This window comes from Fistularia commersonii, chromosome 19 (genome assembly GCF_037954325.1).
Source record: "Fistularia commersonii isolate RoL2024-O1a breed Wild chromosome 19, RoL_Fcom_v1.0, whole genome shotgun sequence".
NCBI classification, from domain to species: domain Eukaryota; kingdom Metazoa; phylum Chordata; class Actinopteri; order Syngnathiformes; family Fistulariidae; genus Fistularia; species Fistularia commersonii.
The window spans coordinates 6,976,155-7,004,125 of NC_141302.1; the positions used below are offsets into that span (position 1 = coordinate 6,976,155).

General features: G+C 40.0%; 2 protein-coding genes across 5 annotated transcripts in view; one reads left to right on the forward strand and one right to left on the reverse strand.

Annotated features, from left to right (window-relative positions):
- Window positions 1-14,528, reverse strand: part of LOC147223610 (zeta-sarcoglycan-like) — a 51,329-nt gene extending 36,801 nt beyond the window's left edge. For 2 of the 4 annotated variants that reach the window (XR_015107546.1, XM_086165346.1), the window contains exon 1: window positions 14,235-14,528. Coding sequence is in view for 1 of the 4 variants with exons in the window: in XM_086165346.1 (XP_086021472.1) it covers window positions 14,235-14,273 (39 nt within the window). In the remaining 3 variants the exon portion in view is untranslated. Of the gene's footprint in view, window positions 1-3,161; window positions 3,233-3,367; window positions 3,480-14,234 lie in introns of those variants that run through there. The other 2 variants (XM_086165347.1, XM_086165348.1) reach the window with 2 other exon arrangements.
- A 1,419-nt stretch (window positions 14,529-15,947) lies between these two features.
- dctn6 (dynactin subunit 6) lies at window positions 15,948-20,362 on the forward strand. The gene is made up of 7 exons (XM_086165796.1): window positions 15,948-16,076; window positions 16,330-16,394; window positions 16,489-16,594; window positions 16,677-16,765; window positions 17,064-17,111; window positions 17,723-17,865; window positions 17,950-20,362. Exons 1-7 carry the CDS (start codon window positions 16,039-16,041, stop codon window positions 18,046-18,048), a joined length of 588 nt encoding a protein of 195 aa, XP_086021922.1. The 5' UTR covers window positions 15,948-16,038; the 3' UTR covers window positions 18,049-20,362.
- Window positions 20,363-27,971: the final 7,609 nt, after the last annotated feature.

A 27,971-nucleotide genomic window follows, 5' to 3' on the forward strand; every position in this document is an offset into this window, starting at 1 on the left:
ATGGACAGTCAATTATATATTTGCTGTCAATAGTGAAATCTCTTATGCATGGCAGAGGTACATCAATTATCAATTAGTTATCGATTTTTGATTGAAAGTCAAGTAGTGAAATGCATGATTCCCTCTGCCCTCACTACCAAGTAATAAAAGCTGAAAGAAAAAGATATTACTAGCTGACACAACCGTGCTTTGCAATTAAACTGAGTGACAAGGACCTATTCTAGGATGATGCACTGGGAATTGATGTTTGTTGCTTTGAATAAGGGTTGTATATATATGTTTTAAGGAATTGCTGTTACTTTATTTGCAACTCCTTTAGTGGTATACCTTGGCTACACCAACCCGACATACTTTTAGAAATTGAACCAGGAACAGAGTAATCCATCAAGCTCTGTTCCTAAAAGACAAGGTCATTTGGGTGACTTCATTTTATTAAGGAGATACCAATTCCATGCCCGATCTGAAAACAACAGGAAAAAAAGGCAGCGCATTTCATTTTATTACTGGAGTGGACGACCGTGAGTCAAAACTCCTGAATTAAAAGTTTGCGAATAGTCGAAAGGAAGACATACATCTATCTAAGAAGGAGATCAGCTGCTAAAAAAGGGAAACTTACGTGCTAATCATAGTAATTCATTGAATTAATTTCAGCTTCGGAAAGCAAGATTCTTGACATCTATACTGTGTTGTTATAAACAAAGACAAGCCGGTATGGACTTAATAACATCTTACAGGTTTGGTTTTCCAATTACTTTTTGACATTTGGTCAAACTGCAAGCCTTCAATCACAGTGTTACATGGAATGAAAGCTTCCTGTGGCAAAACCTGTCCACTGCTCCCCTTTTCATGATGTTAGCACTAATAAGCGTTATGCAGGTTCACAAGCTGTGCACTGAACACAGTTTTTACAGGTTATAGAATGTCGAATAAGAAACTAATGGAAACGGTTGCCACAGGAGGCCGAAGCAACATGACTTTTTTTTTTCTTCCTTTTTCCATAACCAGACGTACTTGGAGCATTCATAGTTATAATACAATGAATAGCAGAAGCAGACGTTTCAAACAATCCTGTGATATGCAAGTATTATTATGTCAATAGAATGGAAATGCTTTTCAAATATATGATGCTAAGGTGGTCAAAAGTACACCTGTAAGGATATCATTTTACACATGCACCAAAAAAGAAGCTGTGGTCCCTCAGTTAATTCCAGGCACTCTGGAGACATAGGGGATAGAGAAGTGGAGAATTAAGGCCTCTCAGAATTCTAATTGCATTGCACACCAAACAATACAGATCCACCTTAAAGTCTCAACAAGCTGCGTTGGGCAGCAGTGTTTGTAGTGATTCCAACAATGCAACATATCCAAAATGATTTAACCCCATGCAAATTATACAGCTTTTTTCAGTTTGTATGTGAAATTGGGGGCGGTGTGGCACAGGAGGTGGCACGATTGTCTTTGTAACCGAACATTCCCGGTTTCGATTCCCGGCTCCTCCCAGTGTGTCGAAGTGTTTTTGAGCAAGGCACTGAAGCCCTAAATGCTCCCCCGGCGCCGATGGACGGCAGCCTACTGCTCATGGGTCCTCCATGATGGGTTATTGCAGAGACTGGATTTCCCCACAGGGATTAATAAAGGATACATTATTATCATTAAATCAGGCCAAAAATATTAGAGACAATGACAGTGATTTTAAAAATATAGGTCTATACAAAATGGATTTTAAATGAAACATTGACGATTTGCTAAGTGCATAACTGCTCAGTTGACTTCAAATAAATAGCTGTTTAAACCATTTTTGTAAACAATCCCTCATTTTCATTGACTGAAAAGCACTTTTGCGTTTGACAGGCAAGAAGTTTAGTGGCCCCTTCCTTCAATATTTCATGGAAATTAAACTTCAGAAAAAAAAAAAGGAAAAGAAAAAAAATCTCATAAATATTCCAAATGTTAAAAATGCAGTTGGCAAATATTCACTGGAACTTTTAGTTTGAGTAATGCTACTCAGAAATAGGATTAGTCAAATCAGAGGAGTAAATAAACGCCAATGCAAAATTTTAAAAAGTTGCGTTTGGGCTGCAAAAATCACAATAAATGTACCCGAGACTTTGCAGAACTTTAGGAATGGCCAAATCTTTTAAAATGATTAATTTTTCTTGAAAGGGGGAATACAGTGTGAGCTCAGCGGCAATAAGATGATACCAGTTGAAGGGGGGAGAAAAGAGTGAATAAGGAAAGGAATGCCTGCAGATCCACAGCCTCCTCCATCTGTCAAATATGGTGGACAAAATAACACATGGGCATGTAAGGCTGCCAATGGAACTGGGTCACTGATGTTCACTCGTGTGACTGCTGATTGAAGCGTCAGGATAAAATGCAGAAGGGCTCTCACATTCAGTAAAATGCAGCAAAACTCTGAACAGTTTTGGAGTGCAGATGGCTAATGATGCCAAACATGCTGTGAGAATAATTTCTTTTCTGATTGAGAATAAATGTGACAGTCTTTAATGACCAAGTTAGTCACCTGTTCTTAAGCCAGGAAAGCCTGGCCTGTTTATTATTTTCTTTTAACTGTTAATGAAGACAAAAGAAGTGGTGTTATAAGGTTGTGGTAAAAAGACCTGGTAAAGTATTTCAGTGGAGGAGACTGTTTGCTGTGGCTTCAAAGGGGTTCCCATTGGGTTACAGGGCTCTCAGTTTGAATCACATGGCATTGCAACAACAGAAATCCTTGGGTGACTCAGAACTTCCCACCCACTTTGACTTCAAGGGGTAATTTATAGTTCCATGTCAAATGATGTGGTCGTATCTTCTTGCGTTCTTCTAATCTCCTCTAAAAATTTGAACTTGGTGATTTGAGTTAATGAAATGGTTCAATAATTTTTGGCTCCAACTCCCGAATAATCTGTTACATGTCACCCTTGATTGTCAAATGCACTTGAAAACCTCAGCGCAGTGGCGTTTTAGTCCCACGCAACTAGTGGTGGTGCTGCTACTTGACACAAAAAAATGTAGCATCTTTGTCTCTGGCAGAAGTATACATAATCCAGGCTAAGGGAGCGGACCAGGAACAGGTTGAAGCACTTGTTGGACAAAATAAATTGGAAACCGCGATGACATGACGAAACCTACAAAACAAGGGTTTAAGCCACTTCCTCTACCTGTCGATCTCCGGGTGAAGAGCACAGCTGGAAACAAGCTCTACTTTCTTCCCGCTATCCAATGCAACCTGCTCGATAAACAGGAAAAACAAACATTTCTCATCTACAGGAGACCAGCTACTTCCCTGAGGTACCAGGTCTGCAAGCAAAAACAAAACAACAAAAGCAACCAAGTAAAGTAGTGCACAGCTGAGCCATTAACTTACCAGAGAGGACAGAGGAAGAGATAGAGTCCTTCCATGTTCCCTCAGGGCACAGAGAAAGACCGCTTTTAACAGAAACCCTTCTGTTTCTGCTCTTTTCAACCTGGCTAGCCCAGAACAGCCAATACTGCCAATGTCAATACTGCAGGGTCAACAAGCAGCAAACGTCCAAACATTGCCCCTCCTCCTGGACTGCTAACTTCAACTTCAACCTGAACTGCTCACAACAACTCAGTGGTAGCCATTGGATCCATTTCAGATTTGTAACCTGCCATCTAAAGTTGTTCCTTCTAAAGAGATACAGACACTGAACACAAATCTAGACAATATTCAAAAATGTTTTTGAGTCAATGTGCCACCTTTTTATTGATTAGATGGAGGCAGATGATTAGCTGTGGTGACCCCTGAAGGGAACAGCTGATAGGAATAGAGGAAGAGACAATCTTTTCAGTCTTATACCAGGGTGTGTAATATGCCATTCTCTTCATTGACAAAATCTATCACGCTACCAATATTGTGACGTTGGCTGTAATTATTAATTTAATTATTCATCTGAGTTAGAACTGGTGTTCACATATAGTTCGGTGAAATTGAGTTTACAAATCAGCTCTCCTCCCTGTTGTCAGGGTTGTGCAAATGGGGTTGATGAAATATCAGTCTAATTACATTATTTAAAAGATAATCCATGGTTTCTATGTATATTTAGATTTATTTATTTATACAATCTATATTTTAACTCCAATTTTATCACTTCCGATCATGCAGATCCAACAAAACAAAACATATTTCTATGTCTACATTTTTTCCTTTTCTTTGTCTAATTACCTGCCTTTGAACATTACTAAATATTTCATCCAACACTGAATCAAAAAGCCTCACTCCAGACTTCAGTAACGTCTTGATTACTTATCCAATCCATTAAGGTGGGCTACATATCCAAATGACTTGAATTCTATCTCTCTTTCAATACTCATGAATATGAACGTGGTGGAAATGCTGCAGTGGCATGACTATGCTGTAAAGTGCACAGTATTTCCTCCAGTCAACTCAACCAGCCCATTTTCATTTCCTGCACATGGATTCTGTGCACGTCTGGGAAGAATAGACTCTATCAAACAATCATGACACTCTGTTTCCTCATTATCAGTCCTAATTATAATAAAAACCGAGTTCGCCGTGGTCAAGCTTAAAAATGGAGAAGTACATAAATAAATGATAACCCCGACGAAACCATAAACAAATGCGGCGATACCATATTGGTGGAACCCTCGAGTGTGATACTTCTTGATGGATACACTCCATCGTCTTTCTAACCGTTGATGCTGCGATTAGACTTGAACTACTGACTTACTGGCGCATGCAATCAACATTCATGAAGTTTTTGCCTCATATTCTGGACTAGGTGTGTGCATGGAGTGGGTGGAATATGAAGATGATCCATATACAGACCTTTAGGGGGATTGTAAGCTATTGAGAGTTCTGTCTGTTGGTGGGCCTAAAAATTGTTTTGTAAAACCTATCATTCTCATAGAAAAATGTTATCATTGTATGACACTCACATAAGAAATGTACCAATTAATGTACCAATTCATATACCAATTAAGTACTTAAAAAAAAAACAAGCATAAATATTTATAAATATGGCAGACTCAGAAAAAAAAAAAACGTATTGCAGTTTTTGTATTCCTATTCAATAAGTTAGCATTTTTCGTACATTTTACCCCTATTGTATCATTATTTAATGAATGTTATTTTACCCCATAGGTCATTATACAGTCCTACATTTTTAAAACATAAGAGTAAAATGCACCCCTTCAGGAAAACTGAAGCACTGAAAGAAGCTGAACGTAGCAATTTATGGGGGCCAGAGAAAGGTTTTCTAGTCTGGATGAGTAACTAAGTGCCTCCCGACGGCTGCGAACATGCTCCATGTGAACTCTGATCTGAGATCAGAGGGGATGATGTCTGTCAAGTGCAGTCATCCAGGCAAAGGCAAGAAGTTGGTTTTCTCCAGCCGGCAGTGTCCGCAGGGTGACGGTATGAAACTCCCATCACACGGCGCGAGCCTGGCTGAGCTCTGAACTGTTCAGCTCAGTTGTTGCTGGGATAAATTCAGACTGCGGCGCCCTGCCTTCCCACTCTCCTGCATAGAAAATGACTACAGCAAAGCACCATGCTGCATGAACCAAGATAAAACCTGCAGCAGGAGAATATTTTATCTTATCCAATGATGTTAGGATATCTCATTCTTAACAGGAGCAACTTCCATCATTTGTGGTCTTACAAGGATCAATCACTGAAACACATTCATACTGACATACCTGTGGCCAGTCGTCTTTGTAGCAGCCACACAAATCAAGATCCACAAGCTTTTTTCATGGTCATCTGGTCAATACCGTGTGTCACAGTCAGCAGGTGTCACAATAATAAATGAACTGTATGTAATCACGGCTCATTGGCTCTTGAAGCATTTACTAGAGGAAATAAAATTCAAAATCGAGCCTTAAAAATTGGTTGGGGCTAATTACATAAGTTCAGCTGAACTCACGAGGTCATAAAGAATAACTTACAGCAGGAGCAACACTTTATAATTGCTTAGACACAAAACCACCAACTGTGATTCTATTTATCATTGTCGCAACAAATCAATTCCTCTCAGGAATGATTTTTTTTTTCTTTTTTGTATTATAAAGCCCCAAGGGACCCCAATCCTGTTTAGCAAAATTGTGTAACAATGTGTCAGGCAGCATGTGGTGTGGAGCAAGTAAAAGGCTGCTTCCAGAAATAGGCATTCATCTGAGAGTGTTGAGGAATTCATAGAAATGGACTTACTTGTATTTGTACATTTGTCCACAACTGAATCTTTTGGTCTGTGCATATCTATGCCGATAGATCGCCAATGATTTGCTTTTAATGAATTTCAGGAACAGTGTTAAGAAACTGCTATGATAACCACTCCTTCCAGTTATTAAAAAGAAAAGGGCCATCATGCAGGGAATATACTTAACAGGAACGATGATAATGAAACTAATAATGAGCTTCGGGGCTGAAATGGCACATTTTTTTCCAGCTTTGGTTCAAAAGCAATTTATTCTAATCATATGGTGACTCAGAGCACAGACACGTCATGTGTCTTTCGACATGTGTGCTTTGAACATAACTTTAGCTTCAGTTTTTCGCAGAATTTATAATAGAGATCCATTTCGCAACGGGAAGAGCGGCCCAAGTTGCAAACCAGTTCCTTCAGAAACAATGATGTCAAACCTATTTATTTGCAGGAAATTGGAAACTAACTGTCATCATGTTATAAGTAAAAGAAAAGAAAAGAAATAATAACAACTGCACTGGAATCTGCAAGTACAAACCTTGTTTCAATAGCACTGACGTCATACAGGGCCTTATTAAAATTCACATTCTAACCTTTAAAAATTCTCACTTCTGTAGCATTTTCCTCAGATGTGTGACTCAAATTTTGCCTATAAGGCCACTGGGCCTTACAGTCTACTCCTTGCACAGGAGTCAATAAAAAATCGCATTCATTCTGATTCCAAACTGAAAAATCCAACCCTTTAACTGTCTTCTGTGACTATTTCTTCATTTTTCCATTTTGAAAACACTTATTTTTGCTGTTGTCTTCAAACTGTTGGACTCAACTAGGAGCGCCTGCTGCCTTTTATTATCCGGGTTTTGTACTCTTCACCGAGGTTGTGTGTGACAGCGGTGATTTCAGCTTCCTTTCAGGATAGAATAAATGACTCCACTCTATCAGTGGGTCTCCACTGCTGATGGATGTAACCCACTCGGCGTGGAACATGAGATACAGAGTCTCAACCAGTATCGTGTGGATATCATCGTGACCCAGCTTCAAACATGGCCTCTCCCACAGCTCTGCTACTTCCATACAGTTCCAGCCACTCTTTAACTGTTTCCTTGGATCAGTAGCGTACGTCACGCGTGCCAGTGGTAGCAGATGTCTCACAAATCAATATTGCGGCCTTTGAAGCAAAACAAATGACCCATATGACTGTCCTAGAAATGTCAACGATTCCAATTTTACAAAGGATACAGCTGAGGGACAATGTATTACACACTGAGTGTACGATTGTGCAGTACTACAACGTGATCTCATAACCGCTACTTTCCACAAGGCATTGAGTTGGACACTGTACATACAAGTTCTGTGAAACTAGAAATTATTTATCACGGCTTACATGCTCTGTAAGTAACAACAATATACTTACCTAGAATATAAGTCAGACTAAAGCTTTCAGAAGAGTCAGAAAAAGATGCCAAAATGGATATAAACAGTCTTTTAGCCAATAGGCATCCCCTGTTGGACAGATCCAGTCTATTTTCAATCCACTGTTGCTAGGGGAAACCTTGGCACTTGTAATTTCTATGGCAACCCACTGTTTCCATCACTAGCGGTTCTGTGATTTCCTTGCAGAGTTTTAATGCATATATTACCTGGTCCATCCATGCACCCTAAAACCTGGGTTTTCATGAAGAAAATGAGGAGTGCATAGTAGCTGGCATCTTGTCAATGTTTTGTTTCAAAGTGTCAGTCACTTGTGACCCTCAAATCCATCTGGAATGACTCCTGTGTCCACTGTTGCATGTTTGACAAAGAACTATAGCTTTTGAGAAACAAAACTATTGATTACAAAAGCAGCTGAACATGCAGGTCATGCTATGTATTCAATCCCACTGAGATCTGCTGGAGTGGAGGATGTCTGCTGCAGGCGCCTGTTTCACAGTGAACTAGGATAGAACTTATATCCAAATGTAATGCTGACTAAAGGTGATCTGGGCAGAGACTGAGGAGAATGAAACTAAAACAGGAGATGCCAGGGGACACATTCCAAAGTCAAAATCAGGGCAAAGAATGAAGAAAAAGATGGGAAGTGTTACACTAGGTGAAAATCTTAGATCTCCTCGGGGGGAAAAAAAAATCCAACTTAGTCATAGCGTTGGTTGGCAGTTGAAAAAAGGCACCTGAGGCACTGGTGATGGACAAAAATCCTTTATCTGAGCATGGATTAACACCAAAACGTTTTGACTTCGGCACTATTCATCAGGGTATCACATGATGAGGCACATCTTTTCAAAACGTTTTTTCGACTGCCAACTAACTCTGGACTTCTCACGAGAGGAGATGGAAGGTCTCTGTATTTATAACTACGAGGGAAAACAACATGCCTTTTCAGTTTACGGGTCTCAGGTTTCTATGTAGTAGCTGTTAATTAGAGGAAGAAAGAATGAAAGATTTCGATTTTCATCTATTCTTCTATTAAGCAGCTAAAAAACATTTTTTCTTCACATTTTTTGTCTTGAAAATTCCGTTAAATTTTAGACCTTTAAATCCAAGTTGACTGCCTCCAACAAAATTAAGACGCCTTTAAGCTCGATGATGCATCGTGACTTCTTTTCTAAAAGGCTTTTTAACTGTTAGACCCTATGTGTTTGAATGGATCGTAAAAGTAAAAGTAAATAAGTCCTGGACTGATTTAGAATGCCATCGTGTAAAAACAGACAATTTATAATGTAATGTATCCCACCGTAAGGCATTACCTCAATTTGAACCTGGTGTCTAATAGGCTGCACAGTCAGTAGCTTCCCCTCATTCTCTGGCAGACTACCAAAAAATAATTGACTTGCATTGAACAAAATGAAGCTGTGAATATAACTATTTTCTTTTTGAATCAGCCACAGCTGTACTGCTTGTACTGAGACATGGACAATAACGGAATCATTATTATTTATCATTATTATTTCAAGAATGAAAGAAACGGACTTTCGTTGGTGTCAGTACATCTTCTATTCTCCTCCTTTTGTTTCTTACTGGAAGATAAGCTGCTCTCTCTGCTTTTAGTAGCTTGTGGCACAAAATGGAATTTTAAAAAAAGAGTTGCCATTCTTTTTGTAATTCCTTTGAGAACAACCTTAACTGTAGGGGTAAATACGAGACAACTTTCGCTTTACCCGTTATTTTTAATTACAAAGGAAAAAGCAGGTGACAAACAACACTTTTGTAGTGGCTTAATGCTTACTTCAAGGGTGGGTTGATAAATAGCCTTGTTGGCTACTTATTCGCTGGGTAATCACCGGCTTATAAATAAATGAATGAATATATAAATCCCATTTCACCTCAGCCACTGTGTCCACTGGAGCCTGTCTAAGACCCCACTCAGACCAACGGGATTCTCCCCAAGTGACCCGATCACAAGAAGACAGCTCATAAGTTCATCCGTGAACCCAATGCGGACTTAAAGGCATGTGATAACCTTGACAACATTCTGAGCGTGGCCCTATTTCAATGGAGGTAAAAACACACGTGTGGCTCATCTAAACCCAGTTACTGCAGATAAAGCGGCTAAAAATATGTATTAGCACAGCAGTGACTGCTTATTAAATATGTGGAACATCCCAGGCTGTATTGGAAAATAAAGTAGAGATTCAGTCCTTATTATATATTTATCGATATCTATTTGCAGGTGAGGAAAAGTGTGTTTCTGTTAAAAAACCAACACTCTAGTCGATTTTGCCTGCCTCTCTTGCTGCGGACCTAGCCACTGAAAACATGTTGGTATTTTTTCAAAGAGACTTTTAAATTCAGAGGAGGATTAAGTGATATGTGGATCGAACCACCTCACCATAGAAAAAAAAAAATGAAGTGATGACATGGGAGTCTGTAAATCTGCATCCCTTGATAGTCACGTAACCCGTGGCAGGTAAATATGTCGCTTATATACAATGATATAGTTCGTCATTACCCATGGAAATTATCCCATGGAGTGTTTACCTGCATACAGAGTTGGGAGTGGCCAATCCAAAGCGGCCACCGAGGACCAATTCACAGATGCATTTATAATGGCAGGTGTAAACACACACTGGAGGCTGTCCACTTGTGATGGGATCACTTAGGATGGATGTATTACCAGTCTGAGCACAGAGGGTGTGTTTGTGAAGGAGCTGCATGAGTCAAGACTCCAATAGAGACAGCAATATTTCTTTGTCTTCTTTTTCCTCCTAATGAATTGCATCCGTGATTTACGGTTTATTTTCGGGAACCGGAATAGACAGAGCCAAAAGTTAAGATGTCATTATTTTGAATGACACTTCTAACAAATAGAAAAAAAGCACAAAGCTATACATGAATGAGTCTCTATTAACACAAAGTTACAGGCAAAAAAGAACTGTCAGAAGGGAGGTATTTGCCAGAGAAGAAACTTTTAAGAAATCTCATCCCAGAATAATTGTTGACCTGGAAAATGCCCTCAGATCATCTTTGTTTGAACATGCATGCTCCTCAGCCAAAGAGGATCTAGTAAGATATATTCTTGATGAAAATAAAGTACTCTGGTATACAGAAGAAAAATCTCACTGTCAACAGATTATTTTGTGCAGAGGGCTGTGAAATCTCCCCTTAAGCCACAGCTGGTTCACCACCTACAACCCATGTCTTGATTACATGCCATTTCTAATAATAGAAACTAAACTCCTACACAGTAACTTGTGTTTCTCCGACGTATGGTAAGTTTAAAAATCATCCCTGTAGATTATGAAATCCAAAATTCTTTGCCACACGGCTATATTTAGCTTTGCACAAGTAATTCTGTCAATCCTGTCCCAAGTCCGTGCTGAATTCTGTGTGTGTCACTTTTACTTTTTTTGTGGGGAAGGTTTTGCACAGCTTCAACTTTACACATTACAGCTGGATCCAGCCAAAGTCAGCAATTACCCAGCAGTCCTTTCCCCCTGCCAGTGTGTCTCATCTTCACCAATTAGTGTAAAGGGTGATATTCTACATGCTGTTTTGATCAAATGGTGACACGCCGCAGAGGCTGCAAAATGCAGCCAAGGATCCCCTAATGAAAGAAAATGAGATGTTATTAATGTCTGATAATGTTAATCAGCAAATCGGCTAGCACTCTCTCACTCTGCGGTGTCACCGGAACCCACAAGGCCGCCTCAGCGGGAGAGAAGAAAACATTCGAGATCCACTAATGACTGGGAGGCTTGTAGTCGTGCATGCGGTACATGAGCGGCGCACAATAGCTGAGGCAGCAACATCGAAAATGGATGGGCGCAATCACCGTACAAGTTTGACGTACGGTATTCAATCACCTTTCCGTGGGCCTTTTTAGGTCTGGCAGAGGAGCCAATCAAAGAGACAGAAATGCTTGAAAAGACGGCAGTTACCGGGAGAGCCAATTAAACACACGTCACTTTTCCAAATTTGCAACTCAGTGCATTGATGTAACCATTTCACATTTTGTTGATGTGACAATCAGCCAGGCGAGAGAGGGAGCTGCTGTCATTAGTCGCTCCACCTAGATGTAAAATCCAATTTTTGTGGCTCCATCGTCTTCCGCGGGGAGTTAACAGTAGCAGCGCAAGCTCATGATTGCGTGCATCACCTGCAGCGCGTTTTGGGCCTTTTCTTTATTAATGGATGGCACCGGGCCTCCTTCAACAAGGTGAGTCCATTGTAAGTCTGGCAGCGGGGATCAGACATTTCCCAATAACACAATGTAAGGTCAAAGCAGCTCAATCAGAGCACACAGTCAACAAGATGAACATCACAAGCTCTTTGAAGAAGGGTTTCACAGAGAATTTCCTTCTGCTATTACATGCAACCTTGCTTTGATGATGTTGTCATGAAAAATATTTTTCATATACAAAAATGCACAGCGCAGAGGAGGACAGCGCTAAAAGAAGCCGGACCCATTGGTTTGTGCCTTTTTCTTGTCAAAAAGTCTTCCAAAAATCCCCAAAACATTGCATTGGGATGTGAATTTAAAAATGTTCCTAACTTCAAATGTTAACCATTGAAATTAGAATGAAAAATGAAAACCAATTGTGACTTTGCATCATCTCATCAGCACATTAACTCAAAGACTTATTCTAACCTTGCTTAACAAGCAGAACTTAGGGAAACAGAGCCAGCGTTGGTCAGCTTGGGGATATTTTTTTAAAAAGACAAAACGGCAATACAGTTTTAAAGGCGTTGCTTCGATGTGGCTCATTATCTCGTTTTTTTTTTCCCCTCTTAACAATCTGTTGCTAATTTAGTAGCTCTGTGTTGAATTTACCCAGCCAATTCACTGTTGCGACTGAAAAATCATGGCAAAATGCTGGACTGAAATGGGTGTTTTACAAAAACAAAACAAAACATAACAAATTTAAAAAATACTGTCGCAATATCAAAAAGTATTTCCCAACTGATCACAAGAAAAATACCCACAATTTGGCAAGAAATCAACAACAATTTACGAGAAAATATCTGCAATATGCTTCTCAATATCAAGGCAGAGACTATATAAAACAGCACATCAATATTTGGGAAAACTATGAATTTTGTCATTTTATTTTCTACTTCTCACCAGGTCCGGCCCACCCTCATAATTTCCAACTTAATTCAGAATTGAGACTTCTGTGCAACCAAAGCAGTTGCCCGCCTGCTGGTCATTAGGAGGAAAGCAGTGTTAGAGCTTCACACCCGGAGGCGCTGTCCAGTTTTTTTTACACAATCCGTGGATGAAACTCTGACCTTGACATCATTTATTAATCCAGGCAGCTTTCTGTGAAGTCCCGAGTGTTTGCAGCTCTGTCAGTTCCCGCGTCTGTGTTGATGATGTTTCTGGCAGGGGAGACGACAAACTGCTGATGTAAACAGACAGACACTTCTCCACACTACACTAGCTTTTCCTTGCTAATCCCCAGCAAATCCTTGGGGAGCAAAAGGGGCCATTTTGGACAATCCTCCGCCTCCGTAGACGTCATTTGAATTCATAAGTGAGATGCACGGAGGAAGTGCCGGAGTGAACATCACTCCAAAAAAAAAAAAAAAAAAAAAAACAACCTCACTCAGCATCTGATGCACATCCTCCATTTTTGAGTGTAGTCTACTCACTTTAAAATCACACGCCTGAATTTTAAATAGCTCAAATTAAACATAAATGAGCTGGGAGGCAAACCCACAAACTCGAGTGGGAAAATACTGTATCAGCTCAGGGCAAGAATTATTTCAGATAAGCAAGATCCCAAAACCCTATAACCAGAACTATGTTTTGGATGTGTGAGTTTGTATGTGACTGTGTGTGTGTGTGTGTGTGTGTGTGCAGCGAGCCCATTGACAGACCTGAGTGTGTGCACTGGAACAGTACCTCTGCTGTGTGGGTTTCTGACACAAGGCTGCCTTTTTTTTTTCTTCTCTTTTTTTTTTTTTTTGCACTGCAGCACGAAGATGCACATACTGTACCCAGAGGTTACTGCCTCCTCTGCCAGACCAGAATGATAATGAGAACCCATGGAGTCAGAATATTCATAGGCTGTCACGTTAATGTGATTCTTGAAGAGGAAAATGCATAGGATATGAAGCAGAGTGCGAGGGAGAGATATGTAAAGAAGTCCAGGCAGGCTTCCTGAGGTGGGCGAGCGCTGGCCAGTTGCTATTCATCATATTCCTGCCAGGAAAGAGATACAAAAGACTAATGGAGTGAGACTACATTAATGTGAAACACAACGGGAGTTGCCGCTTTACAGTACATTGTCTTTCCGTTGTCTCCTGGAAGGCAAAGTTGGCACAAAAAAACAAATGTGTGTGAATGTGAGCCGCACTGTACCTTCGGACTGTTTGCAAACGGAACAGTGGAAACACCTGTTGCGGTGGCTCCTAACTTTGCGCAGCTTATCACGCAGACAAAAAAACTGTGGATACATTTCCCATAATGATCAGCCGATCATGCATGATTTAGATAATCAATCTCAAAACTCCTGGATTAAAAATAAAAAATAAGTATGGAAGCAGGGGGGAGAAAGTAATTTTTAAAAAGGTAAAAATAAAAGCAGCTTTGGTTATTCTTACCTTTAACGTCTCTATCTCTAAAGTTGCTGACTGCTCCATGTTACGCTCTCACTGGACGCATTTACATATTTCCAAGTTGACGCGCAAAGCTAAACGCGCGTAAAGGCTTGGCGGCGGCGCAACACAGCCGCGCTCCTTCCGTGGCCATTCACGCGTCGGAACACGTCCCGGGTTTCCCGTCAACTTCAGCTTAGTCTCCCTACCGCGCATGTAGGGTGCGTTCACTTTAGGGAGAGGCGCGCCGCCCCGGTGTTCACGGAAGCGGAGGTGTGAGTGACAGGCGCGGGGCTCAGGTGTTCTCATCCACGGCTGACTTTACGGATCAAGGCGCCTCGACCGTCTCTCTCTCTCTCTCTCTCTCTCTCTCTCTCTCTCTCTCTCTCTCTCTCTCTCTCCCTAAAGCGCAATTGATGTCAAGCTAGCGGGTGTGAGTCATAGCACTTCCGGTGAGGAATTTCCAAAAATAAAAGCCCGAAGCAGAAATTGGTCGACTATAAAACCAACTTAAAGATAAAAAACAGTTCTGGTAATTGTTTACTCAAAATAAATGAATACTGTAACACTATTTAAAACAAACAAACAAACAAAAAAAAAACAAAAAAAACAAAAAAAACGCAGTACTTGTCATGATCATTGTACTTTAATCTTTTTCTTTTTCAAGTAATTTCTCTGATCAAATTCTAAAAGAAAGCGATTTATTTTATTTATTTATTTATTTTTTTGGGTAAGATTGGAATTTAAGGCTCCCGTGGGGATTTATTGTTTAATCATGCAAAAGCAATTGAATACATTGAATTTGGCACCTCTGAGCAGTTTGTCGAAAGACTCCTTTGGGACACAGTATGAGTTATCTCATTTGAACAGTAACTTAAAATGCTGTGGGGTTTTTTTTCGCAGATACGAACATAAAACAATTCTAACACGCAGTGGAACTCAAAGCTTTATTCTGAAAACAAGGAAATCATTCATTTCCTGGTTTGGATAGACCTCACTCCTCGATTATAACAATTTCACTGGTTCAGCATTTCGATAAAATCGGATTTAGCACCAAAGGCATTTGTCTCCATGGCACAATTCTCATTTTAAACTTGATGTTTGCAGTGTGTAGCTGATGTTATGTTGAATTTGATGTCTTTGCAGTTCCATTTGAATAGAAATAACTTTAATGGGTTAGAAAAGAATAAAAATGAAAGGAGAATGAGATAATTGCATTTTCTAAAAACGAATTTCACATTATCACGGGAGTCATTCAATAAGCACTTACAGATAAATTAACTTATTTGCATCCGTGGTTGTATTTAACGCTAGGTATTTGTCGCCCCCTACAGGGGATAAAATAGTGATACAGTAATAAACTGATCAATTGAATTCCAAAAAAAAAAAAAAAAAGAAGAGAGAGAGAGAGAGAAACCAAAAACATGTAGTTGTAAGGCTGTTATGCAGCAGTCAATTTGACATCGTTTAAAAACCACATGTCAACGTTAAACCATCTAGAGACACTTGCTTTGATTATGCATGCAAAAGTTACAAATTGCAAATCCTTAATCGGCGATAATGCATTTTCTTATTAATGACACAAAATACGATTACGTTAGTACGCACAATTGTAATACTTAAGCTGTGACCATTTGTAAAAAGTCAAATTTACATGCACACATTAGAAACGTTGCAGTACTTCTTCTTGGACAGTAGAGGTCAAAATCATCCCGGGTTGAAGCTTTTCAGACAAAAGCAATCTTCTCCGAGCGATCGACCCGGTCTAGACGAACTAATCGCGTATGAATGGATTAATATCATCGCAGGGATGTCAGACGCAAAAAAGCAGATCTTAATACAAAAAGGGTACGTTAAACATATGCGATCGCACTCCATCTATTTTGATAATGATTCTGTAAATGTTAGATCTGTGAGGCTGTAGAAATTAGGTTTCTATTATCTGGTTAAAATCAACGATCACAACACCCTCCTAGCCCCCCGGGCTTCATGGATGTTGCTGTAATAACTGACCATGTTCCTTTGGATTTTCACCGACAGCTTGGATTAACCATTGCTGATGTTACTGAGGATGTGTTTATTCTCCTTTTATTGTCACTAGTGGTAAGATTTCTGCAGGGGCCGTTGTTTGTGTGGAGAGTGAAATCAGAGGAGATGTGACCATTGGTGAGGAAACCCAGCTACAGGCTGCACAAATAGGACAACTCTTGATATATCTGTGTTATTGCTTATTTTGTTTTTTTTTAATTTATCTTCATAGGCTCTAGAACGGTTGTCCATCCCAAAGCCCGCATCATAGCCGAGGCAGGGCCTATTGTCATCGGAGAGGGCAATCTGATCGAGGAGCAGGCGCTCATTATTAACAGGTAAAATGTGGAAAATAAAAAAAAATAAAAAAATCCATCATCACCCAAATCTCCAACACTGTCTCAATGATTTGTTTTCCAGCTATCCAGAGAACATCAAGCCCAACATGGAGGGGGTTCAGCCCAAGACCATGACTATCGGCACCAACAATGTGTTTGAAGTTGGAAGTGGTATCCTTTGTGATTGCGTGGAGCTGTAAAGATATATTTTTATTTATTAATTTATTTACAGTTCTTACCATTTGTTATTTTTTTTTGTAGTTGTTGTTGGTGTTTATTAGATTTTTATTTATTTTTTTTTTGTTAGATTTTTTTCTTCATAGTTCATAGTTCACAAGCAAATACATAAATTGGCGACAAATTAAAAACAGGAAAGCAGTGAATACTTATCAGATATATATAGTCAAGGTTTGAGAATCCCTAAGTTTAAAGTTTATTTAACTGCTTGAAATCCTTAACTTTACAACAGTTTCCCAGGCTTTGAAGATTGGTGACAACAATGTTATTGAGTCAAAGGGTAAGACCTAACTTAGTCAATCTCTCATTCAGTATTGATTCAAAATCAGTTGCAGACAATCCAGTATTACTGTTTGTGTTATTTGTGAGAAATTGAATTTTCCAAGCGCTTGTTTAAAATATTAATAAAACAATATATGCCACAAGGATTAATATTCAAAACACAGTTATGTTACGGGTTTACAGTTATATGTATATGAGATAGCGCTAGATACTGCGCTACTGTAATTTTAAGCATTATGATATAGGGTTAGGATTGAGGGAGGTGATTGTATAACAGGAAGGTCGTACATTTGATTTATGATTTCTTCACCTCCCAACTTTCATAGTAAATTGTTCATTTTTTAATGTTTTATTTTACTTTATTTAGACTGTTTTTAAATGACGTGGTCTGTGTTACTGTATGTGCCCACTAGAGGGGGAAGCAGGGCAAATTGAATTTCTGGTCAAATACCCTTGACACTGAGAAATAGACTGGAGAGTTTAGGAAACCCTGGCCTTACAAACCTATAGCTTATAACATTAAAAATCCCTACGTGCTAGTAAGCTTATTGCCATTATAAAGCCTTCTGAGGAAAAAGCATAATATTCTGCTACTACACTTACTTCCAGCTGATGTCGGGAGAAACGTGATCCTGACCAGCGGCTGCATCATCGGCGCGTGCTGCCAGGTTAACACGTGCGAGGTAGTGCCAGAAAACACCGTCGTGTACGGGTCAGGTTGCATCAGGCGGGTGCAGAGCGAAAAGCCCCAGGTTGGTCTCCCCCCGTGCTCGTTCATGCCTGTGAGCATGGGAGGATACGTTTGACCGGTAATGTTTTTTTTTTTTGTCTTGTAGTCTCAGACTCTGCAGCTTGACTTCCTCATGAAGATCCTGCCTAACTATCACCACCTGAAGAAATCTGGGAGGGCAGGTGGCACCCCGGTGAGAAGCTAACAGGGACCCACTGCAAAACATCTGTATGGTTAGAGACCCCATATATCACTTGAGTTTGCTTTAGTTCCTCTTTAAATGACTAGCCTTAAAATGACATGATTAAAAAAAAAGCTAAAACATGTACCGGTAATCCATCTTGCGTTTATACTTTTCCTGCTGTTTCACAGCTGTTACTATTTATATGTTTCTGTCTTGAAAACATAACACTCCTGTGCCATTTTTTTCAAGTCTGCTGCACTCCTTTATATTTATTTGAAAGTATGAATAAAAGAACGGAAGACGGAGTCCAATAAAAATGCTTTTAAGCCTGTCCTGCATGTTTGGATTTGACATTGCTTATTTGTTCTGACAGCGAGGGGGAGCTAGAGAGCAACTGTTCTGCTTCTGCACTTTTTGTAATCAAGAGTATAATAAAGCAACAAATCGGAGATGTATTTATTAATAATCTTTTTTTCATGCTTAAAAGCTTTACATTTGGAGAAATTTGAATTTGGGAGGTGGGGTTAAATAGTAGCTACATCCAATATGGTACTTTCTGTGTGTTTTGATGAAAATATATTCCAATTTGATTTCTGTGCCATTATTTGTGGCAATAATGAACAAAAGCCATGGGTGTGGTTGCTCCTATTTTGGATTCAATCGGTTACCATGCCCCCGACTTCTTATCCCCCCGTTGGGGGTTGCCAAATTGGTGGCCTGGTTTCATTGGGAATTCTACAGAATAGTTTACTGGAACTGGCATGGGTGTGGTTGCAACTTGCATCTACTATAAGATTGGTCTTAATAACGCCCCCCACCTCCTTGTGTCTGCCTCACTGATCCCCTCGGGGGTTGCTCCCATCTGCGTCTCGCAAATCTGGGAGCGGGCTGAACAGGCATATCACGGATGATCAATAATGCTCTGCTGTCTGAAAATGATATCAAAAGTTCCGATGTCCCATTTTCAAGTTGTCTCCTCTAAACTTAGTCAATGGGACTCGTGTATGACTGAGATTCAGGGTTTGTGTCCCTGCTGGAGGCTCACAGCTGCTGTCAAACACTGCCAATACTCATTTAAACATGTCATGGTGGAGTCCCACAAGGAGTCCACATCAACCAGGGGCTAATTATTTCAGCAGCGGGGTGCAGCCGGGGCCACGTCTAGGCTCTTTTCCGTTCTCACTTCTTTTTTTTTTTTTTTCTGCTACCATTTTATTTTAGGGTGTTGCCGAAGTGTCAGTTTACTTTAATAAGACAAGCAAGACAGATGCTGGGCGCAGTTGCACGGATGTGCAGAGTGACAAAGACCTCACGGGGGGCAAGTGTGGCCTTTTAATCTGTGGAGAGTTTGTACAGAGGCAAAATGGCTGTGATGATAGCAACTCATGGCAGGAATTTGAGAGGAAGTTCAAAAGTTGTTCTATATTTAGATATCTTTAGAGGAAGCTATTTATACCTCTCCCTTTCTGTTGTGAAACAGCTCCACTCTCTAGTTGAAGCAGACTTTTGTTTTTGCTTGTATTTGCTTTTCTTTTCATACAATTATCTCAAGTCAATACAACTCGGCCACGGTTTGCCGCATTCTCTATTGAGACAATTTATCTTAAACCAAGACGAGCGTGTGAGATTTTACTGCAGAAGGAACCGGTCCCGGCTCTAAAACGTGACCGAACACAATGAGCCACATTACTCTCATCTGTGACATTTTAGCCACTAAAATGAAAACAAAGAATGAGTAGCAGTTCAGGTCTTGATGAAGGCGAATCCAGTCAGTCATGCTCCAACAGGCCACCAGTTGTTTTGGGAGGATAAAAGCTTTCTGACAGCTGACCTTTGCATCCAGGTCAACTCTACCTCTGAAAAGTGAAATGTGACCTATAGGCCACAGTGATTTCCCTTGCATTCTCACGAAAATAATTAATGTAATCGCAACAGGGACCCATGCCTCAGTATGCCTTTTAGCCATGCCGGTAATGTAGCTGTACACTCTTTCCAACTCTTGGTTCTGACGGACATTTATACAAAACGGTGTGATGATTTTGTTCCCACATGATGTGTCAAAATCTCTGACCTTTACGTCGTGAATTTCTGTTAACTAAGTTGCACTTTTATCCCCACCAAATGAAGTATTTATTCATAAGATACTAGATTAGATCATTCTCAACACATTGGTTTAAAATGGGGATTCTCAACAATGTCAGTGAACAACTCTCAAAACGTAGGCAGCAGGAGCTCATAGATGGTTAAATTCTCATAGCTAAAATATTTTTTTGAGGAAATTGGGTTGGGAAAAGGTACTTAGCAAATTTAATAAAAAAAAATTAGAAAAGAAAAATCTGTGATCTGTTGAAAAGTTTTAGCTGATCTCAGCGCATGTGAAATGCAAATCAGTTTACGACAATAGGTTTGATCCAGAGTTATAACATAATTGAAACTGATAAGCAATGAGGATACAGACAATTCTTCCGTTTCTTTGGCTTTTTTTAAGCTTTGCTGTAAGAGAAAAATCAACTAGATGGCAGATCCAATGTAGCTAAGGTGACTACAAGAGTACCTGCTGCTCTTACAGAAAGAAAAAAATGGACCATAACAAAAAGAAACAGTTTTGAAGCTGTGGTTCTCATTGTCGACTCCTCTGCTCCAAGACACTCCGTGCTGAGAAAGCATCAGTTTGCAGTTTTCAGACAAAGGCAGGTCCTGCAGAGACCTATCATAAAGATATACCTCTTAAGCAGACACTGTGAAGTTCAAAGAAGCTGAATAAATTGGGGCCATTTATCTTTTTTGAAAAAGAAAATCATAATGAAATATTATAGAACTTGTCTGAAAGACAGATGTGAATTGAATGTGATTGTCCTTTGTTTTAATTCGGTCAGTAAATATATGTACAGAATGCAGATGCAGATAATTGGGGTTTATCGCTATTTAATTATACTCCACTATGTTTAAATACTGCCGAATTAGCGCTGGCTTCTGATTGGTTAAATCCTACGTTAACTTGTAAATTGTAAGGTTTGGAAAATGTCGGGACCTCTAGTTATACCTATAATTTGCGAGAATTGTTTTAACACTTGCAGTTCTTAATGGGTGGTTTCTTACATCATGTGTCGTGATTTCAAATGCCGTTTGTAAGCGGTGTGAAAAAACAAAAACGTGCAATGCTGAGCAGGAGCGTGGAACTTCATACTCTGACTCGGCAGTTAGGAAGGAATTTCAAGAATTAGGCAAAACTAAACAAATTCTTTGATGTTAGTCTTTTTCCAATTAAATGAACAGTTGGATTTTCTCCCTTCCCTTCTTTTGCACAAACTGCAAGAACTAGAGCTTGTTCTGAAAGCGCTGGAGGTTCTGATATATGGGAGCTACTTTTATAGGGCTAACCTTCATTGATGCTGGTTTCCAGTAATTGGATGAGAGCATGAGCTATTGCTTTACTCCTGCAGCTTATTGTAGTAATAGTAGATGGAGATCTCACCACCTAGTGATCACAAGACAACTTTTAAATTAAATGTAGTTATTGAGAAGGTTTCAGGAGATGCAGCCTCAGGGGGGCACGGGCCAATGTCTCCCTGAGCCGGTCACAAGCCCGGATAAATGCTGAGGGTTGCGTCAGGAAGGGCATCAGAGGTAAAACCTTTGCCGAAACCAAAGCAACGGAGAGTGTGGAAAAGAGGTAAAGAAACGTGTTCAAGCAGGTTGGAATGGGTGAAGTAAAGTTTCAGGGGTACTAATGCAATAGACAACCATCAGCCAGAATGAAAGGAAAGGTGTGCAAGACAGTGGTGAGACCAGCGATGCTGTATGGCCCAGAAACAGCGACAATGACAAAAAGACAGGAGGCAGAGCTCGATGTTGCAGAGCTGAAGATTCTGAGGCTCTCTTTGGCAGTGACGAGGACAGATAGGATCAGGAATGAGTCCATCAGAGGGACGGCGCATGTTAGATGTTTTGGAGAGAAGGTCAGAGAAGCCAGACTGAGATGGTTCGTTCATGTGCAGAGGAGGGGTAGAGAGTATATTGGTAGGAGGATGCTGGAATTGGAGCTGCCAGGCAGGAGGTCTCGAGGAAGACCAAAAAGAAGATTTATGGACGTAGTGAGAGAGAATATAACGTTAGTTGGTGTGGGAGAGGAGGATACGGAGAATGGGGTTAGATGGAGAAGGTTGATTCACGCTTGCGACCCCTGAAGGGGACAGCTGAAAGGAGATGAAGATTTAGAGGGTTTCGGGAGCGTCCAATAACAAAACTACACCTCTTTATTTTCATCAAATAAAACCCAAACGCTTAGGTAATGGGTCTTTTTCATAACACGCACAAATGTGAATAACAATCAGAGGATCCTATTTTTTTTTCACAATGCACATATTGCAGGTGTGCCAGTTTTTATAAACACACAACTCCTAAGGGGTTCCCACCCCAGAAAGAAGAAATATCCAGAAATCCAAGATTGGCTTTGCAATCCAGGTGTTTTTAATCTGCATGTGTTTCTACCCAGTGCCTGTAACAAAAAATGGGCTTATGTTCTCAAGTCTTTTAAGGTCCAATTAAAGCAATAAACAAATTCACAGAATTAAATTCTCTCTTCTTTCCGTTCTTAAGTCTCTTTCTGTTTTTTTAATCACTTAGCCTTGATATCTTGTTGATTAAGGTTTAAGATTCACCAGAAAACAACACGCTTTCCCAATCTGAGACTCCTCTGTGTTGTTGTTGGTCATCCATGTTCATGCGCACTCGTTGTTTCCGTCCCTTCAGCGATTCTGGTGTAACAAATGCAAACAGAACAAGCTATTGAAAAGATGCAATTCTACCAATAAGTAAAACATTTCTAGAAATATGATTTTAAAAAGAAGAAAATTACATTTTTCATCACCTACAGTAATTGCAGTTGAAAATAAAGGAAGATGGTAAACATAAGAATGATGTTCTGATGTGAAATTGACACATCCGAGACGTGTTAAATATCCGGGACGGCGGTGCTATCTTGTGAGTATGTTGGTGAGTTGGGGCTTTGAGCTGGAGGCTGTGTTTGGATTTTCTGTCATGAAACTGCAAAACACTGATATGGTATGTCGTGGCTACATCAACAACTGCTATATCAGGTCACCATCCAGAGACAAACCTGCACAATGGAAATCATTTTTAGCACTAAATATCCTTCCACTCATTTCCTAACATCCTGAAATTCTCACAATATGCAGTCCAGCTTCCATCATATTAATTCTAAATTTCTACAGCATATCAGAAAAAACATTTGCATCTAAACATGTCAAAGTGTGTGCAGCTGGTGTAAGTAGTATCATGGTGCCTCATATTATTGTTTCTCCGTGGTAGTAAAGAACTTCCAGTCATTCTGCCATTACATTCATTGAGCATATAATGCAATAAACCCCGAAGAATTTAGACAGAAAGGGGTAGATTGTGCTATAAATAGTGTGAAGCAATGTTGTTTATAATAATAATAATAATTTGAACTTTATTCAACCCTTGTGGGGGAGTTCATTTTCTGCAATTAACCCATCATGGATGACCCATGAGCAGTAGGCTGCCGTCCATCGGCGCCAGGGGAGCAGTTAGGGGTTCGATGTCTTGCTCAACAACAATTCGACGCACTAGGAGGAGCCGGGAATTGAACCAGGATTGTTCGATTCCAAAGACGATTGCTCCAAATGAATAAACTGATGTGGGATTTAATGTGCAACACAATACAGTACTACATGGTCATTTTCAGAAAGACGGGAAGAGGAAAAGACAGTTAATAATTTGTATTAATAATTACTACATTGAATGTGTTCTCCTGAATTGTTTTGAAATTTCATCACAAAGACTTACGCCAGCAAACTGCAGAAAAAATTCAAACCACTTTTCTTGTCACACATTGTTCAGCTGAGATTAAAAATGGAGAGGAACACAAAGCCCTCGGGAACCTTGTTTTAGTTTAATCTTTTATTGGATCCACACCACACCGAAAAATAGACATTATTGAAGGTACTTCCCTTTGACCTATTTTCAGACATATTAGAACCACTCAGCAGCCTTGGAAGTGAACATTGCAGTTCATTTTGTAGACCTGTGTCAACATTGGGGAATTCAGACCAGAGAGACAGCCTTTCCTCTGCTCTTTTCTTGATCCTCCTTTTACCTGCTGAATCACTATTCTGTGTTCAGCATGTGATGTCACATTGTCCCTGCCCCCTTATTTTTTTATTTATTTTTTATTAAAAACAGATAGCAAATTTGGGGATATTGTTTTGTTTCCTCTCAGTGGCTTGACTGGTTTAACTCAACAGCAGCACTCTGTACTTGCCCTCAAGGATAAGCGTGCATGTTTCTACGTAACTACTCAGTAATGCAACCCACTTAATCACTTGAGTTCTCACATTCTCTGTCCATGAGCAAGTCCAACACAGGAAATGTGATGACGAACATCAACAACTCATGATAATGCAGATTCCTCTCAGATGCAGATATTTCCAGACATCTTCCAACATGTGCATACAATTAGGACTAACAACACGTTTACGCTCCCGTGGTCAGCCTGTTATTTGTGCTCGCTCTTACAACCTTTTAGTGAGATTAAAGAAACCTTCCAAAGGGTCCACATATGAACTTTCGTTTATTTCTCATGAGGAGAAGTGCTTTACTGGCATAAACAGATGTGCTCTGTTAGCATCATGATGTTATCAGGATGATTACAGATTGAGGTGAATGCTTTGAATTTACACGGGAAGAAGAAGAGATTCTTTGGATAATGCAACCGCATTCAAATGTTTTATCTGTAAAAGAATACCCAAAGTACAAATTAAATAAATGGCACTTCCATTATCCAAAACCTTCTGTTATTAACATCACTTATACATCCAAAACCCCAAGTGAACTAAATGGCTAGCCAATGGCAAGGTAGTAGTAATAGATCATACATATGATCAGATGATTTTAACTAGTATAAGTGAGGTAGGACTGCCTTCCTCATTAGCATGTAGCTACAGAAAAAATATCTTTAAATCAATGTGTAAATCTTTAAATTCAGAAATATATTTAGAAATATTTAAATGATCTAGCCAAGAATGTTGTAATGTATAAATGGTCACATAAAAACTTGTTAATAATTGTGAAGAGAGAGAAGAAAGCAGAAATATGTGTAAAAATGCATGCATAAACAGGAAAAGGTAGGGATACGGGTAGAACTAAAAAAAAAAAAAAAAACATGTATAAATTCATTAAAACATGAAAATAAGCAATATTACCCAAATGTATTTTTCATGTGCTTCTTTGTTTAGAATTCTGTTATTTTGTTTTCTGGATCTGCCAGCCCGAATCTAACAGCCAGATTTGAACAGAACCTACAGTAAAAGTTACACTGAGATTTGCCTCCGTTGCAAAGAAGACTCTGATAAAAGACCAAACAAGCCGAAACAAGACACCGGGCTTTACCGGCCAATTAAAATGGGTCAATCTGACCATAAATTGCTCATTAGTGATCTAGCAAGAGGATCAAAAGGCATAAAGCAAACTGGAGGATCACCGTGTAACAGTAAGTCAAAGGAATGGAATGGTCTGGCTCTCAGCCCAGTGAGAGTCACTGAGCCCGCATCATTCAAAAGGGTGAGGTGTATTGCTCTGCCAAATCCAGAGCTGCTGTAGGGTTCTTTCCACAGATGACCTCCACATAAGACCGTATTGTTCCTCGTCTTCTTTCTTGTTTTGAAGGAATTTAGTAACCGTGGAGTGGAACCCTGAGGATTAGTGTGCAGCAGGAATGTAAAGTAAGAAGAGTGTTCGAGGGGGGAGAACATGCACCCAGACATCTTTGAGTCATCTTGATGGAGTGGATTGCCAGAACAGCACGGGGTAGCACCTCAGGGATTCAACACTGATCAATACATTGGTATTGTGTCATGAGAGATTCAGCTTTCGGTGGTGATATTAAGCTGGCCTTTTATCCACGAGTCAGTGGTCAGGAAGATTATATTGGATAATCGGACTCATGTCTCAGTCTTTAGTGTTGCTCTCGTTGTTGCAGACGTTGTTGAAAAAGCAGACGGTCTCTTGAACATGAGGCAGTTATTTGTCATTTCGGGGAAATGCTTTGTCAAGTATGATTGAGATGTGTGAGTGAGATAAGGTGGCCAGTACATCCAATAACATAGATCAGTCAAGTGTAACTCAGTTTCCATTGAGAAAAACAGTAACTATGGCTGCTGAGCTGTTTATTTTATATTTGAACCATCTAAATTGATATCATATTGAATATGACAGACCTTTCTCCCTACTGAACTGTGGACAGGGAAAATCATTGCTGAACACATTATATTTGGAGGAAAGTAATGTCTTCACTGTCACATCCATGAAATATGAAGAACGAAGCTTGGATCCACAAATGGTTACCACATGAAATTGCTGCAGTGAGCACATTTGTAGCACACTACAAATGTTATTGTTATGACTGTCATTGTCAACAAAACTGAACTTGAGCCAAATTCTAGTCTGTTCTCCCATCTTTTCCATTAATCTTGGGCACATAAAGGAAAATAATGGGCATCCAACCCTCAGCATGTCACTTCTACAACACGCTTTCTATTACACACTCTCTTTTTTCACCTGTCAAGTCAAATTAAAATAATAAGGCCTCCTCAACCAGTACAGCTGATGGTGTTGCATTTTCCTGAAACCAGCACTCTGATAAATATCTTCAAGTAAGGCTGGCCCACGTCAAAGCTTGCTGACATGTTACCCAGAACACCGTGACCAGACTGTCTTCCAGCCCCCCACCCCCACTGTGTGTGTGTGTGTTTTTTGTGGAGGGCCACCCTCCCTCACTGAGCATCAGACCACACAGCTCAGCCCTGAGACCTGTCAAACACAGCTGGGACATCTCCCCCTTTCTCCCCCTCTCGTCTTCTCCTCCTCCCTACCCATCCTCCCCCTTCTGTGCTCCCCAGACTCCGACAGAAAGCTTTGATACAGGGGTGTCGAGCAGCAAGGGGAACATTTCCATTTTTATCTGCTTCGAAGATTCCAAGACCCTCCTCCCTCACTCCTCATCCTGAACTGCTTCATATCAGCATAAAAGAATCTGCCATGTCCCTTCTTCATTGTGTATGCTTCGGATGCGCTGTAATTGATATAGACATTATCGGGGAGGGGAAAGAGCAGAAATCTCTCAGACCGATCCACAATGACTGCTTTGCCTTAGTTTAGTATCATTTGGGGTGCAAGTTCAGCAAAAAAACCGACTCACTCTCTTCTCCGATGGCTGTCACGAATTGTGTTTCTGTCCTGTGCAATAAATGTCACACTATACAGTCAAAGTCCTCACTACCGAGCTACTGTCAGCTCTTGAACTTTTCATTGTGAAATACAAAGTGAGGCAGTTGCTCAAAATAAATGTTTTGAAATGGGGGAGCATTCAAGGCTGCCTTGTCACCTGATAGCTGCTTTTAAAGCTGTTTTCCACCGGTTCCGCGGGCAATAATAGGTGTGCTGGTAAACTTCTTAGTGTTTGCACGTCTCTGCTGTTGTAACATCACCTTCTTTGCTCCGGGGTCCGACTGTTTACCTACCCAAAGGTCATAAATCCAAAAGTCTTGTCTGAGCACACAGTGCAATTTGTTCAATTTGTTATCGTATTACAATCTTGGGCAATTTACAGGTGTTCTTACTCCTACAGATCCTTGAATGCACACCCTTCTCTGGTCCCTATAAATCTATAGGGTATAACGGCCGAGAAGAAACCACTCAAAGGTTTTGAAATAAACTATGAGACGCTCAGATTGTCAGAGTCAGCAGAGAGATGATAAGAGTGTGGACTGTTACACCTATTGAAGAGTAACCATAATCCGAAACCAAGATGTGCTTTTCTTTTTAAACGTTTGTATGGAGTGGTTAGTAAGAAAGACAGATGAATTTCTTCACAAAACAACCTTGTTTGGATAGAACCCAAAATA